At 38.5% G+C, this 17,326-nt stretch overlaps 1 protein-coding gene across 1 annotated transcript; it reads right to left on the bottom strand.

Annotated features, from left to right (window-relative positions):
* Positions 1 to 16,453: 16,453 nt before the first annotated feature.
* On the bottom strand, positions 16,454 to 17,065 carry LOC145640131 (secreted RxLR effector protein 161-like). The gene has a single exon (XM_081691442.1). The coding sequence runs from the start codon at positions 17,063 to 17,065 to the stop codon at positions 16,454 to 16,456; it is 612 nt and encodes a 203-aa protein (XP_081547568.1).
* Between the last annotated feature and the right edge of the window lie 261 nt (positions 17,066 to 17,326).

Here is a 17,326-nt window from a genome sequence, read left to right as displayed (position 1 = left end):
CAGCCACTTCACCACAAGCCCAGCATCAATTAAAGCAGCAGCCACGCCAATTCCGGCCACCACCCTACCAATTCGCGCAAGAAATAGAGCAAAATCAGATGAAATTACGAATTATCATGGTTCGGGCAAACCATTGAGGAGTTCGATCGAAATGCAAAAAGAGTCAGAAACTTTCGAAGTTCTGTAAATTGAAGAAGTGTGGTCGAACACACCCATGGTTCGACCGAACCAACCCCGTAGTTCGGCCACACCATCCCATGGTTTGACCGAACCACTCCACGAGCTTCACACATGGTTTTTAATGAAGATCGAACTATGGTGTTTGCTTGATGTCGATTCTTGATGATAATGAGCGGCATTGATTGAAGCTTGATGAATGTTGATTTTGTTTGATGGGTGTGAAGTAGGGGATTATTCCACCATTTTTGAGCAGCCATATTTGAATTAGAAGGGGAAGCAGGGGTATGAAGTTTTTTTGTTGGGGGATTTGTGGGTTTATTTTTCCTATTTCTTTTTCTTTTTAATATTATTTCTTTAGTTTTATTTTATTTATTTTATTTTCCCTTGTATTATTTCTTTATTTATTTTATTTTTTCCTTTTTTTTTCCTAAGTTAGTATATATACCCATTTTTAGGGTAATTAGAAAGGGGAGAACAATTACCAATTATTCAACTCTCTAATTAGTTTTAGGAGAGTTTCTCTCTCTAGATTTAGGTTAGGATTAGAGTAGTTTAGAGAGAGAAAGTAAGGGTTTCACCATTGTTGAGCTTTGATATTGAAGAGGAAGATTGATCATCTTGCTTGTAGATTTTCACATTCAATCAATGAGAATCTCTAACTCTCTCTCCTCTGTTTTTATTTACCTTTTTTTTATTATTATTTAAGTTGTTGGTATTGCTTGTTAATCATGTTTATTCTTGATTGTTTGTTAATTAATCTTGTTATTAGCATGATTAGTGAGTAATTTCCCCCATTAAGGGGATGGTTGTGGTGTAGTTGGATCTTGAGCATGTTCTAGGGTTTAGAATTGATTTATTTGTGATTAAAGTCTTTATTTGCTAGATATTCTTTAATCTTCTTGCAAATGTACATTGTTGGTTGATTAAAGGTGAATCTTTGCTAACAAGAAATAGAAGTTGACTTAGTTAAGGTTCATTATTATCGATTGTTATTTAATAGTACCTCCTAGTAAATGGTTCTAATGTGGAAACATAGAGGCTATATTAGGAGAAGCCAATTGACCCCGGAAGGCGGCTAGATTGGACCCTTTACATCGATATTCGAGCATGTTTAGTTCATAATTAATTCAATTTCTATGCCTTTATTTATGTTCAAGTGAATGTTATACCTAAACCATTTCCCTTAATGTTTTATTTCTTGTTTTAGCATCTTTAGACTTTAGTTTATTTATCTCTTATTCCGGACTAGCTTAATTGTCAATAACATTTGGTGGTGTTTATTCGTTCTTTGTGGTTCGACCCCTATGCTTGCCTTATACTCGTATTAGGTTTATTTAGGTTATATAAATTGTATTTGATCTAGAGATAGACGAGTGACGACACGTTTATTTCCTTGTCATTAAACCTAATAATGATGGATTTAGGAGCGCCTAGGTTGAAACTTAGTGCTGCCGCAGAAAAAGCCGCGCGCATCTCACAAAGTCACGATGGGCTGCCATGCGCAACTATTTCAGTTGCGATGGACACCTAGCGCAACTTACAAAGTTGCACTGTGGAAGATTTTTAATTATTCTAAAATTATACGGAAAATATAATAACGAATCTTAAAATAAAGTCGCACGCAAGACCAATAGTTGCGCTGCGCATAGCAGCGCAACTCTATAACTTGCGCTGGGTTGCCGCGAGCAACTTCATTTGTTGCGCGCGACACCTGCTGCGGCAGAAAGCTCGAAACCCTAAACCTAATCCTTCTCTATAAATACAAGCTTAAACCGAGGCTTCAACAGAGAGAAATTAACCTAAAACTCTGGCAAAATAACTTGTAAACTTGTACAATCTAGCCCTCTTGTCCTAAACACTCACCCTTTAGATACTTTGTTACTACGGTGGAGGTTCCCAAACAAGACGGTGTCCATAAGTGTTCAAAACGGAGATCTAGCAAAGAGAAGTGGTAAATTCCCGAGCACTTAGTTAAATCACCTTTATTTTTCTTGTTTAAAAGGACTTTAATTAATTAACTAGTGTTGTTTGATCACTTTAAAAATAATTAATTAATCAATTCCACATAGTATCTTGCGTTAAATAAAGACTAGAATTGAATTAAATAATTGTTGGTTGATCACTTAAGCCAAGGCGAATCTTGTTTATTTATTGTTCTTTCACGAATATTATTAAATAAGAATAACGACTTTTGCAATGTAATTCCAATGTGAATTAATGCTTGTAAATAAAATCAACTAACATAGTTTTAGGTATCACGTTGCATATATTGTTTGGTGATGAAATTGTGAAAAAGGAAGAGCTAGTAGAGGTCGTACTAGGGCTAGGATGACTATTTCCCTCTACAAGGAACATTATCTTAGTACCCTCGCTCCCGAACTCAATTCTAGTTTATAGACCAATTTGGGCATGGGTAAACTTATGATTTGTGCTAATTATTCCATGAACTCCACATGGAAGAAAGGAATGAACGAGGTTTATGAGTTTTTCCTAAAACTCATTGGCTACTCCTACTTGTATCTTATAAAAAAGCGTGATGATGGAATCAGTTCTAATTCAAGGTCCCCCAAACAGTCAGGAATTCAAATCCTACTACACCTTAACAAGTGTAAAGTCCTAGGCTTTTAAGTGGCCAAGGACATTTAAGGAGAATACCCCTCACGATGGGATCACCCTCCTTACATGAGTCAATCCCAAAAAGTGCTACAATCTCTTTTGCCACCTCGGGCAAACTCTCCAAACGGGCTCACTGGTCACTAAAGCCGTATAAACGCATGCTAGGCTCACTCTAAATAAAAGAATAAAAATAAAAAAATGGTTATGGTTTAGAAATGAGAAGAAACAAAAGAAAAGAGAAAGAAACGAAAGCGCGGAAAACTCACGATGCCGCGCCACCCTCGGATCGAAACGTGGTGGTCTGGGTCCCACTTAAGGACCCTAGGGTCCCAGTTGGGAGGAGCCTCCCAAACCGCCTCCTGGCGACGTCGATCGGCTACGACGTATTGCTCTCGAACCTCCTCTTGAGGACGGGTCACCCTCTTCCGAGGGCGAACCGCCTCGTCCGGACCAACAAGAACCTGCTCGGCATCGACAAATGGAGGCGGGTCCATGCTATGACGGATAAAATTTCTTTAATTAGTTTATTTTATTTCCTAAACTAAACTAATATACATATTCTAGACCAATTTTGGCAGTATAACGGCTACCGATAGGGCAAAACACGAAAATCGAACGCCACCCACACTTGGGGGCTACGATACCTGTAGTTAACCTCAGTAAATGGGGGCTTTTAACACCCACAAAAGCCAACCTATACCAGTTTCAACTAAATATTCCAGGGATTATATTTCAAAATCTCAAAGAATCAGCTAATTCTAGGCAAATAACAGTAATATAAACATAATTATCGTCTACCAAACAATTTTGAAGTTCGAATATGGCAAAATGAGCTAAGAGTATATTTTGCGCTATTTTTCAACAATTCAAAATTCACAAAAAATTAATCATGAAAGTTATATTAATTCCATCACTATAATATACTTCATAATCAGCAATTATAACCAAAATGAGCAAGAAAAACAACAAAATCAAGTAAACATTCAAAAAATAAAAGTAAGAACGAACTTGAACAAAGAAATGCTCATACAAGGTTTACTACTTAACCATTTTTCATGAAATTTGTTGCAAAACACTCCTTAAACATAGCATAACAACATGGAGCAAACAATTTCAAGAAAAATGAACCGAATCAAAAACCCGCAAATTTAAAATTTGGGGTTTAACGATTCGAAAATCGTTCGAATTCAACCAAAAAAGAACAAATTTTAGCAAAAAACTTATATTGGATTATGGAAAACATGAACTGAGGACGAAATTTGCTTCCTTTAGCTTCGAAAATCACGAAAAACTGAGCTTCTTAGAGAGAGAAATAGTCGAAAATGGCAAAGGAAGGAGAAATGGTGAAGTGAAAAATCGCGTCTGCGATTTTCACTTTACTGACATTAATGTCGTGCGCAACTTAAGATGTTTCGCGTGACATACCAGCGCAACTCAGAAAGATGTGCGCGCCTGGCCATCTAACCTTCTTAGTTGCGCGCGAATACTGGTCACTAAAAGACCGGGATTTTGATTTTGATCCGTTTGATCATTTTTTGAACGGTTTTTGCTCGTTATTAGACGTAATGGCGCGCAAATTATCAAAATCTTTTTAATTGCTTTGCATATTGTAGTTTATTTTCTTTTTTGTTAGTTTTTTGCATCATATTGCATGCACACCGTGCTTTGTGCCTTCCCCAAGCATACGTTTTGAACGTTTTTCATAAGAGTGCCTTAAAACGTTCCGTGGTGGTGCTTCACGTAAAGCACCCATAGACAGGTTTGTCATTTTATTGTATTGACGTTACAAATGTCCGGGTTTCTTCTTTTTTCACGTCCAAAGCAAAAAGGAATGCGTTTTCATGCAGCGTAAAAATGCAAATGGCGTATCGTATGGCGCAAAATCGTACGGCATAGGTGTTGCGTAAAATTTAACTCAACCCAAGCTTTGCGAGATATACCTCTCGGGACTAAAAGAAAGAGAATTGATGTAGGCGTTAGCTCAAAGAGTCGACAGGCGCGTCAGCCTTTAAGAACAGGTACTTCTTGAATCGATACGGTAGTTAGTGCGCTTAATAACTTACCGGAAAGTTAGGGTGTCGAATCCACCCCCTGTATAAAGAAGCGACGAGACGATGTCGCGCCCATGTAGTCACGTGCCCCTAGTCCTAAGACACGTGTACTCATCTTGTTGACAAAACTGATGAGAGAGTTGCTGACTTTCTTCCCTCTCACTAAATTTGGATATATGCCTCCAGTCCTGAGACATGTATTTCTATCTTGTGGACTTCCGGCTCGAATACCGGATGACACGATTGAGAGGAAATCCTCCCCTTATATCCTTTTAAAACTGATCTCTTCTCATGACCTGACATCACCCAGAATACTTTTACTTGTCAAAGCGTTCTACAATTGCAAAGGATCAATCTAGATTCTTTAGCGCGTTAAGACTAGGAAGGAATTTTTCTAGCCTTAATAGATACTTGTTTTAAACACTTAGCGAACCAAGGATTGTTTCGACATCCTTAAACATTACTGAAAGATTCTCTATCCTTAAAGAACTTTGCAGAATGAGTCTCGGATTTATTTCCTTGACTACTTTGATCATCGTCTATTCTAAACTTAATCAAAGTGGGGGATAACTGTAGACATCTACATTTGGCCTTCTGTCCCAACAGGAAGTGCAATGACGATAAATAAAACCATCTTCGTGTTGGATTGAAGTGAAGTATGCTTATGGATAACTGGTTAATTCACAAAACATAAAAGACTAGCCCAAATTAAAGTAAAAGCCAAAACAAAGGTCTAATTAACTAAACCCGACCATAATTAGGCTTAAGCCCGTGCTTAAACCCTAATCATGATGGATTTAGAAGCGCCTAGGTTAAAACTTAGTGCTGCCGCAGAAAACGCCGCGTGCATCTCACGAAGTCGCGCTGGTCTGCCGCTTGAAACTAATTCGATTGCGCGCGACACCCTGCGTAACTTTCGGAGTTGCGCTGCGGAAGATTTAGAATTATTCGGAATAATACGGAAAATATAAAATCGAATCTTACCATAAAGCCGCGCGCAAGACAATTAGTTCCGTTGCACATAGCAGCGCAACTCTATAACTTGCGCTGGGATGCCGTGCGCAACTCTATCTGTTGCGCGCGACACCTGCTGCGGCAGAAAGCTCGAAACCCTAAACCTAATCATTCCCTATAAATACGAGCTTAAACCAAGGCTTAAACTGACAGAAATTAACCTAATACTCTGGTGAAATAACTTGTGAGCTTGTGCAACCTAGCCCTCTTGTCCTTAACCCTCACCCTTTCAATATCTTGTTACTACGGTGGAGGTTCCCCAACAAGAAGGAGTTCATAAGTGTTCTAAACGGAGATCTAGCAAAAAAAAGTGGTAAATTCCCGAGCACTTAGTTAAATCACCTTTATTTTCTTGTTTAAGAGGACTTTAATTAATTAATTAGTGTTGTTTAATCACCTTTAAAATATTTAATTAATTAATTCCACATAGTATCTTGCGTTAAATAAAGATTAGAATTGAATTAAATAATTGTTGGTTGATAACTTCAAACAAGACGAATCTTGTTTATTTTCTTGTCCTTTTCACGAATTTAATTAAATAAGAAAAACAACATTACAATGTAATTCCTACGTGAATTAATATTTTTAAATAAAATCCACTAAAATCGTTTTAGGTATCGCGTTGCATATATTGTTTGGTGATGAAATTGTAAAAAAGGAAGAGCTAGTAGAGGCCGTATTAGGGCTAGGATGAGGATTACCCCCTAAAAGGAACGTTATCTTAGTACCCTCTCTCCCGAAATCATTTCTGGTTTATAGACCAATTTGGGCATGGGTAAACTTATGATTTGTGCTAATTATTCCATGAACTCCACATGGAAGAAAGGCATGAACGAGGTTTATGAGTTTTTCTAAAACTCATTGGCGAATCCTACTTGTTTCTTACAAAAAAGCGTGATGATAGAATCAATTGTAATTCAAGGTCCCCCAAACATTCAGGAATTCAAATCCTACTACACCCTAACAAGTGTAAGTCCTAGGCTTTTAAGTGGCCAAGGGCATTTAAGGAGAGTACCCCTTACGATGGGATCACCCTCCTTACAAAGTCCTATGAATAATCGCCCTCCATACGCACAAGCTCTTGCCATGGAAATGTGTAGCGCTTCCCCCCTGTTCATCAACGCCCCAAGAAAACGTGAGTCCAGCATCGACTTCGGTGGAGGCAAAGGCACCACAAAGCGGTTAGCACTGTGTTGACGAACAACGCGCTCCCCAAGATACCAAACAAAGCGGGCAGTACCAACGAAAACAATACAGCACATCAAGACTAACTGATCGCGGGTTAGATAGGTCGTTAAGCTACTACCCTAACCAAATTAATCATTTATAATACCTAAACCTACAGTAAACTAGTTAGTGGCAAGTAAAGGGTCGAACCACTAGAGAAGCACGCTAATTCAACATCAAATATCACTAATGCAAGAGTGAAAAGGGGATTGTTTTAGTTGGTTTTGTTGAGTAAGAACACTAAAACTACAAATAAGCAACTTTTTTTATGATTAAAATCAATAGAAAATGACACTAGGGATAGGGGGTGTCCAATATGATTAGAAAGAGGAGAGTAATGGTGATTATCATGAAACATATGCCAAAGAACACAAGATTCTACCTAGACAACTCATTCTCATGCAATAGTCTAGGCAAATCAATGAAAGAGGTCTACACTAATAAGGATCATTCTCATGAATCCTATTAGTTACAATCAAATCAATAGAATAAAGAAACACAATCCATAAAAACTCCACTTTAATAACTCATTCTCATGCAATCATTAAAATAGAGATGATCCTAATCTAGTTCAAATCACTTTCATGCATTTAAACTAGAAAACATCAAATAGAGTGCAACAATACTCCCAAGCTAATAAAAATCATGTCTTTTATCAATATATGGCATAAGTTCAATCCAACCATCATCATTCATCCAATATCATATCATATCTTTCACCCCCTTCCCCTAGCTAAAAGTTTAGCCTGGAGAAGGGAGATTAAACATAATATCGAAACTAGAAAAAAACTCAAGAAACTCAAAACAAAACATGATTAAAATCAATGAAATCAATAACAACTAGATAAGCTAATAAGATTGACAAGAATAAGTAACAATAAATTAAATAAATAATATTAAAGGAAAGGAGAAGAGATTACTAAAAAAAGGATTAATGAAAGATGAAAACTTGGATTCTTGCTTGATTGAAGGAAGATTAAAATTTGATCAAAGTTGAATACAATAAAGGATGCTTGAATAACAATCTATTTTCTCTCTCTAGATTCGGCTAATGTTTTATGGAATTAGTACTAAGTGTTTTCTATTACAAAGAGTCCTATCTATATATATGAGGCTCCCCCAAAAGAAAGAGACTTTGACAACAAGGCGCAAATAAATCAGACACCCATCCGTGCGCGCCCGCACACAACATATACGCGCCCGCGCAGTAGGTGTGTGCGCCCTCTCAGCGTAGTACGCGGCCGCAACTTTGAGGGTACGGGGAAATAAGCGTGCCCGCACAGTAGGCCTGCGCGCCCGCGCATCAGGTCGCGCGCCCGCACAGTAGGCCACACAACAAGTCGCGCAAACTCTCTGGTTAGGCTCTGTTTCTTCAGCCTGGCTGCGTGGGTTCTGACAGGGCTGCGCGCCCACACAGCCAAACATGCGCGCCCGCGTAGAAGCCGCACAGCACCCCACGCACAACAGTTAACTTGGCTTCTTGATATCCTCTTTCTTTCGGCACATAATACCTACAAAACAAAAGCATGGAGATCAAAATAAAAACAAAGCGAGAAGACTAAGAAAATAGGAAGCAAAACGAAGTAAAAATGCTTAGAAAAAAGGCCAAACAAGTGCAAATGAGGGGAGAATCCTTAGAGAAAAAGGATAAAAGTGTGGCATAAATGCCATTCATCACTAACACAGCTAGAGAATAAGAGAATTGAGTTACCAACAGAATTGACACTTGGGCTGCTAAGCATCTGTCTTATGCTGGCAGGCTACAGTTGGTTAAAAGTGTTCTCTTTGGTGTTCTAGCCTTTTGGGCTCAAATTTTCATTTTACCAAAGAAAATCATTAGAGAAATGTAATCCAGATTTAGGTGTTTCTTATGGACTAGGAAAGGTAACCCCACAAAGAAAGCTCTTGTTGCTTGGAAATTTATGTGCCTTACCAAGTCTTGTGGTGGTTGGAACTTTATTTCTTTGGAAGATTGGAATAAAGCAGTTGTTACCAAGGTGCTTTGGGACCTTGCTAACAAATTTGATAACCTTTAGGTAAAATGGGTTCACATTTATTATTTTGCTGGCAAGATGTTTTGGACTGCTCCTATTCCTAAAAAAGCTTCCTGGATTTTGGAAAAGATCCTTGCTTCTAGAGATATTGTGAATGATATTAGAGGATGGGATAATGTTACTGTCAATGGCAAGATGCAGATTAAAAAGCTTTACAGTATCATTAAGCCTCAAGGGTCTAAAGTTCCCTGGAAGAGAGTTATTTGCAATAATCAAGCTTCACCAAAGAGTAATCTTTATCACTTTGCTTGCTATTTTGGATAGACAAGTCACTAAGGATAGACTATTAGTCTGGCACATTCCCTGTGACCCTTGTTGCTTTTTATGTGCTGGTTCTAATAAAACTATGACTCATTTGTTCTTTGATTGCAGTTATTCAAAGGTGATATGGTCTTCAATGCTACTATGCTTGTGCTGAGCTTTGCTGATGAACTGCATTGGATTGCAAAATGCTATAGGAAAATGATGCCAGGAGCAGGCTAATTGTGATGTGTTTTTCTGAAACTGTCTATAATGTTTTGCATCAGAGGAATGCTTTAATTTTTACATGGAACTGTAAATCAGATGCTGATTTGATTAAGGAGATAACCTTCCTAGTTGCTTGCAGATGTAATAGTATTGATAGATATTTACTTTATTCTGCTTAGGCTAGTTTTTGGGTTTTTCTAGCTGGCCGTGTTCTAGTTGCAGTTGCAGGCTTTCTGCTCTGGGTGTGCTGGCGGGTTTTGCTTCTGCTAATGTTTTTTCTGGCTAGCAGTTGGCTGGTTTGGTTGATGGTTTGGTGGGTTTAGGTTGTTTGTCTTATCCTGGCTCCTAGAACCCTTCCTGGAAGGTGGCCAGGTGTCTGAGTCTAGTAGTTGTTCCTGGTCTCTCCTTGAACCCTTCCTGGAAGGTGGCTAGGAGTGTTCTTGGAACTGTGTTGGTGTTTGTTGGCCTTTTTGGTCTTTTGGTGTCTTGTGGTGTTGCTGCTTAGATGTGTGGGCAGTGACTGTTTGTTATAATTTGTTCTCCTTTGGTAATAAAATCTCTATTTACCAAATAAAAAAAGCACGGCACGCCGAAAGCTCCAAGGCCTCGGAAAATAAGTCATCCTAGCCCAAGGCCAATACTAGATCTCAATAACAACCTGAAAACCATAAAAATTTGCAATGAATCCCGAAAAATAATATCAAGGTAGAGAATAACATGCTGCAAAATTAATTCTTACACCAACAGAAGAGGTGCCTTGGCGCAGCAGCCCTCGCAACGTAGATACGGACTCCACTCGTGACTCGCCTCGGTCACGCCAGCTGGCTCCAACAGGGAAATCATTGACCGCTCCGCGACGCCGTCGAGGGGGCCAATCCCGAAAAGTACTCATAGAACCACAACTGGAATGAAGAGTAATCTCTAAGCTCATGAGTTAAACTGGTTAAAACAAGACAAGAAGAAGAAAAATCGTCACCTCTACGACTCTCCATAAACCTACACAGCGATAGGGGCCTAGTCATTCAGCTGCCTGCAGCCATGACGCAGCGACGAGAGTAGAACAGCATATCCAATGCTAGCCCAACTATAGGATCCTATCTCGCCAATCCTGACCAAAGAAGGAAGATAGCAAACGAGCGCACGTGAACTCCTATCATGAGAAAGAGTCCCGGAAATAAGAATCAAGATAAAGATTCGCACTCGCTGCTCAGGTGTCATCTCATCCATATCAAAGCCATGGGCAAGAACATAAGCCAACTGTGATCGCCCTCTCTTAGGACCACCTCGAGGCACCGACTGAGTCCTGATATGCTGAACGATCGGACCTAACAAATCTGATACCTCAGCCGCCCCCCAAGTGAGCTAAGGAATATGTCGTACGGCCCGCTCGGTGAAGCGTAAGCCGCTGATCATGCTAAACTCCAGAGGGGTCACTGTCATCTCCCCCCAAGCAAAGTGAAAAGTGTTAGTAGTATCTTAAAAATTCTCCAACAATGCACGAACAACTATCGAGGCACAACCCTGGGGGCTGCGAAATCCCACGACCGCTGAATATAAATCTCTTAAACCAGCAAACTCCCACAAGGCGTTAGTGACAGGACCTTCGAGATAATACTATATAGCCGGGGAATCAAATCTTCAGCTCCGGATCCATGATGGCGAAGCCTGCCATCGACTACACCGGTAAGTGGACGGTTAAAAAAGTTGTTCTCGCGACAGAAAACCAACTCGTCTAGTGTCCACGGAGGTGGAATCCACCTACCCCTACCCGTATAAGGGCGAGGCTCAATCTCTAAGGCATCGTCGTCCATGCCCTCAGGAACTGTGGGAGTGTCCTCTCGAAAAGCTTGACGCCGGCCACGAGTAGAAAGATTGCGATCTCGTTGTCTAGGCATGCTATTACATTCAAACAAAAATAAAAATCTAAATACTTAGCATCATTTCCTAAGTTATTTAGTTATTTATTCAAAAACGGCTTAACAGCAAAATAATGGAATTATTTCTAGTACTTAGTTTCTCCATGACGAACTAATACTACTGTTCTCCTAATTGCATGATATTATGTTCTCCATGACGATATAGTACATACACAATAACAGAGCATATTCCGAAATTGCACAAAAACAATATATCGGCATATCATGGCATATTTTACATGATCTACAACCAGTATATCACCATTTCAAGAGCAAAGAAATAACATAGACAACCAGAACACCATGTCACACAAGTAGTACCAAAATATGGTGATATGCTCAATTCTTCATCTAATCACACAAACTTGGTCTCAAATTGCTCACAAACAAACATACATTCATATACAAGTTAATTCATAGCAAGAATTTTGACATAAAAGCTCAAAATCGAAAACCCCCAATTTGATTTTTATTTTGGGTTGCAAGCAAAGATGGCATTTTACAACAAAATTTGAGACAAAAGCAAAGGAAACTTACGTGGATCCTTGTAAGAAATTGAAAATGAGCAAAATAGCAAAAAATTGGAGCGAATTTGGTGGAGAATTGAGCTCTAAAAGCTCAAAAACCGCAAAACTTCTACAGTAACCACCGCGACACGGTATGTCAGCCCGTGTCACGGTGACACTTTGACGACAGCGGCTATTCTCTGACAGCTGCGAACAGCAGCAACGGCGACACCAACACAAAAAAGCGAAGAACAAACGTCGTGGCACGGTCACAGCCGCCGCGACACGGTGAGATCTGACATGCGCCGGTGCTAAACTCCGTGGCACGGTGACCGGCGAAATAAAAATTGAAAAAAGGAGAAGAGAGAACGGACGAAGATCGAGGGAATGAAAATGGCGAAGAAAAAGTAAGAAAATGGGAAAGCAGCAGCTCGAATTTAAAGCCAAAAAAGTAGTCGTTACGTGGCTCCGTTCCTGTGCCTCTTATCCCGTTACCGTGTAATGGCTTTTCTTCGCGTTGTACGGCTTTTTTATCGAGGCGCGTTGAATATTTCAACAAAAAATATCCCGCGTCACAAGATTATCTACCGTTTGACGGGGTCTGACACCGTGTCGCGAGAATTGTCCACGTGACGCAGTGCTTAGCTGTGTGCCCTACAAACATTTGAAAGCTCCTGGCGAATATTTTTGGTTTTTTTGACTAAGTTGGAATGATTTTTCGCAACTTTTAGATAGTTATTTTCTCACCGGAATTGCGCCAGAAAATTTTAATTGGTATTTAAAGGGTACCAAAATTACCAGTTTACCCCTAACAAGCGTCAGGGTCACATTTTCGACATTTTAAACACCTAATATGGTCGGATAGTCGACTTGAAGGTAAATCATCTACGGCCCACGTTCGGGGACAATCGAACCATCATTACTTCATGGCGCAAGAATCTCGATGCACAGAGACTTGCAAATTTCATTCGACAAGTTTTCTCCTCAAGCATGGAAAATTGTCGGTCATTGTTACCTCTCAAAGTAAAGAAGTCAGCGTGTCGATTTTCCTCAAGCATGGAAAACATTATCGGTGGATTTTTCTTCAAGTATAGAAAACCGCCAAGTCGGCTTTCCTCAAGCATGGAAAGCATTATTGGTGGAATTCTTCAAGTATAGAAAAACCGCCAAATTATTCTGTCGGCTTTCCTCAAGCATGGAATGTATTATTCGGTGGATTTCTTCAAGCATAGAAAAACGCCAAAATCATATGTTGACTTTCCACGGGCATGGAAAGTATCATCCGGTAGGTTTCTTCAGGCTTATAAAGCTACCAAATTCATCAGTTAACTTTCCTCAAGCATGGAAAGTATCTCAACAAAACATCATCCGGTGGATTCCTTCAAGCATAGGAAGCTACCAAACTCATTTGTCACCGATACACTGGTGTCAGATATGTATTCTATCCCTTTACTCTTTTATATGTGGAACTAAAAATTTTCTACAGGTATCGGTGTATATAGAGTGATTTAGGATCGCATAACATCTTAAATCATTCTCCGTCCCTATCGACTACTTTGAGTATCGTTTTCGAAACTCACATTTCTACAAACTCAGTCAAAGTGGGGGTTTTGGTCGACACCTAAAAATGTATCCCCAAAACAAAACCCGATGATGAATAATCTTTCACCGTCATTATTGGTCAGGTTCAGTATTTAATCCCGAGAGTGCTTTAAAAATCGTATTTAATTAAATGCAGTTTTTAATAGTCCATGGATCAGTCTTGATGTTTAGTCAAAGCATAGTTTATTTTTAATTTTGGCCTAAACCTTTTTATTTTATTTATGTATTTATTATTTTGGCCAAATTAATAATTCTCAAATTGGCACTTAAAAAGGCTTAATGAAATGAGGGTAAAAATGTATTCAGAGGGAAAAACGGACGTAGAGTCTACCGCGTCACGGCAAAATGCACCGCGTCACGGGTTCACTGCCGCGCCACGGTGTGGTTTCCCGTGACACGGTGCCAGTGTTGTGACATGGGGTAGCTCCGTGTCCTTTCCTTGTAAACTCTTCACGCGTTTTACCTCCCGTAACATAATTATTTCCCGCATCACACAATATTCCCCCGTGTCACTGGATATTCTGTCGTGTTGCGGCATGATTTGCCGTGTCACGGTATTATTTTTTAGGGTTTTTATCTTTGTAGGATTGCGTGTGTTCCCTCTACTCATTTTCCCTATAAATAACCTTCATTTAAGATGTACGGGGCATCAATTAACTCTCTTCTATGCTCTAGCCTAAACACTAGTCTACCCTTCTTCTTTCAAAATTTCCTCTTTAAGCACTCCAAGGAGTCCATACTCTACTCGAGGTTCTGTCCTTAAATCAAGGCGTGAAAGGTAGAACTGTTTGAGGGTTTGGCCCAAATCAACTCTGTTTAATTTAATTATTGCTTTATTATTTTTCCTTGATGTTACTAACTCATTTATTATTTTATAGTTGCAAGCAAACAAAATCAAAGTAAGAATTATGTTCCTTTTATTTCTATTATTTTTCAAACGATTTAATATTGTTGGATTATTGTTAATACTTTCAATATTAATTTTTATTCTATTGTTATTTATGATCACCATATTGCATTTTTAAAGGGAATATGTAATTGAAAATCACGCCTAATAAGATAATTTGGATGACCGGTTTAGGATCCTTTTTAATCTTATTGTTTAATCAAGTGGTCACAACTTTTAGAATTATATGTTGCATTAATATTAAACCAATTTAGCTTAATAATAGTTTGGAGCAAATTGAATATTTTGTTTGCATGCCTTTGAGATTGCAGGAATCACTTTTCACTATAAGAATCGAGTAGAGGCCAATACGGGCGAATATGACTCCATGACTCACTTCGTACCATCATCCCTATCCTCCTTTTGTAGTTCCGAACCATATGGAGTTAGTAATCTCATGGATTATGAATGGGGTGTAACCTTCACGGGTCAATCTCAATTAAAGGGAAGTTGATAGGGATTTTGTGTTGAAGACAGTAATGAATATACAGTCAAGCTTGTTCGCTGAATCTCTCTTCTGGGTTCTAGGAACAATGTCATGTCATTGTGAACTATTTCAAGGAGTATTTTTTGGAGAGGAGTGAAATTGTTGTGGTTGACATATGTGCTTTTAGGGTTTCCTTGGTAATGCTCTACAATCGATTCAATTGTAAGGTTAGGAAGAGGTTTCTACGCTGACCCTTTAAAATACAGCTCATAACTAGCATAAGGAACCTCAAACAATTCCCCCAAATACTCAACATCAAACTCAATTGATTTTCCCTGAATTATGCATGTAATTTTTCCTTTCACACACTTAAAAGTAGAATGAAATTCTTTTAAAGCACCAGCATATAAAGGGTTACTAAAACATTCACTCAACAAATAAGTCCAATTTTGAAATTTAATTAGCTTAAGAAATTCATTGAACTTACAAGAATTACACCATGGAAGATTCAAGCTCAAACTCGATACAAACTGCTTCGCATTCTCCTTAAGGTGCTTTATTGCTGGAGTCTTGTGCTTGTACCAAACCCCCAATTCTTCAATTTCTTCTTCTTTGAGCAGCTCTGGTTCATCTTCCATTTGTCTTGATTTTAGAGATGGAGGATATTTGAGAAGAAGTTGTTTGAGAGTATTTGTGGTTTTGTCTGTAGAAATCTCTTGGATTTTTACAGTGGAAGTTTGATTTTTGGTTAGGGTTTGGTTTTTTGGTGAGATATCCACGGAAGAGTATGAGTGAAGTTCTTTGTAAGGGAGATGAATAAGTTCTGAGTGGTGTAAAAAATCTAGAATTATCCATCACCTTTTTATACGGGAGTAAATGTGAGGTGTCGCTTTTGGGTAAAGGTTAGGTGAGGTTAATTATGATGATGCATCCTCTACATTTATAGCTTTGGGAAACTAAAAGGATGATTCTGGAGTATGAAATGTATTTTGCATGTAAAGGGATCACTTCAACAAAATTAGATGAATATTGAATGTATTCACCAGATAAACCATGTTTGATGAGATAAATATGAGAAAATTTAAAATAAATCAAAACGATATTTTTTGTTGAAAAGATAAACTTGTGAATATGCAAATTGATACACGGAAAAAGTCAACATAGCTCATGCCATCAGTCAAGGATTTCAAGAATTATTAATTCTCTTATGCACAACTTTGGACGTACATGCTTAAATTTCATGCCATATCTATGTACTTAAACATATCATCTTATGTGAGATAAAATGTACATCAGTTTGGAGATTTTACCTAAGGAAACATCAAGGATTTTCCTTAACACAACTTAATCATTCCAAGCTCCATCCTCATCATCTTATGTCTTTCTCTGTTTAAAGTCTTAGTCAAAATGTCAGGAATTTGATTAGTTGTTTCACAATATTCTAATTTATTTAATTAAGCCTTTCTCAGCATTATCCTTTAGGAAGTGATGTCTAATATGTATATTCTTAACACATGAATGGTGCACTGGATTTTTAGAGATACAGATTGCACTTGTGTTATCACAGAAAATAGGAATGCAATTGGATTTCATACCAAAGTCTCTGAGTTGTTGTTTTATCGAAAGCACTTGAGAGCAACAAGCAGCTGCAACAACATATTTTGCTTCAATTGTAGATAAAGCTACAATGTTCTGTTTCTTATAACCCCATGAGACTAAGCATGGCCCAAGGAACTGGACCATACCAGATGTAATTTTTTTATTGTTTAAGTCTCTTGCATAATCTACATCTGCATAACCTTTCAGTTCAAAAGAATCACTTCTAGGATAGAAGATACATAACTCGTCGGTTCCTTTCAAGTATCTAAGTATCCTCTTTACAACAGTTAGGTGAGATTCCTTAGGATTTGACAGAATCCTAGCACATAGTCCAACACTAAAAGCAATGTAAGGTCTACTAGCAGTTAAGTACAATAAGGAATCTATAATACCTCTGTACATTTTTTGATCCACATTTGTTCCTGTTAGATCATCATCCAGTCTTGTGCCTGTTCCCATGGGTGTGTGATTTGTCTTTTTTTTTCAAGGTTGTACTTTTTCAATAGTTCCTTGATATATTTTTGTTGATGAATTGAGATTCCTTTCTCTGTCATCTTGATTTGCAGTCCAAGGAAGAAGTTCAATTCTCCCATCGTGCTCATTTCAAATTCACCACTCATGATATCAGCGAAGTACTTTCACAAAACATCGTTAGTTGCTCCAAAGATAATATCATCTACATAAATATGTACAACTAAAAGATCAGTTCCTTGTGATTTT

This window comes from Chenopodium album, chromosome 7 (assembly GCF_948465745.1).
Source record: "Chenopodium album chromosome 7, dcCheAlbu1.1, whole genome shotgun sequence".
NCBI classification, from domain to species: Eukaryota; Viridiplantae; Streptophyta; class Magnoliopsida; order Caryophyllales; family Amaranthaceae; genus Chenopodium; species Chenopodium album.
Note: the sequence above shows the minus strand (reverse complement) of the source record. Positions and strands in the feature narration are given on the sequence as shown.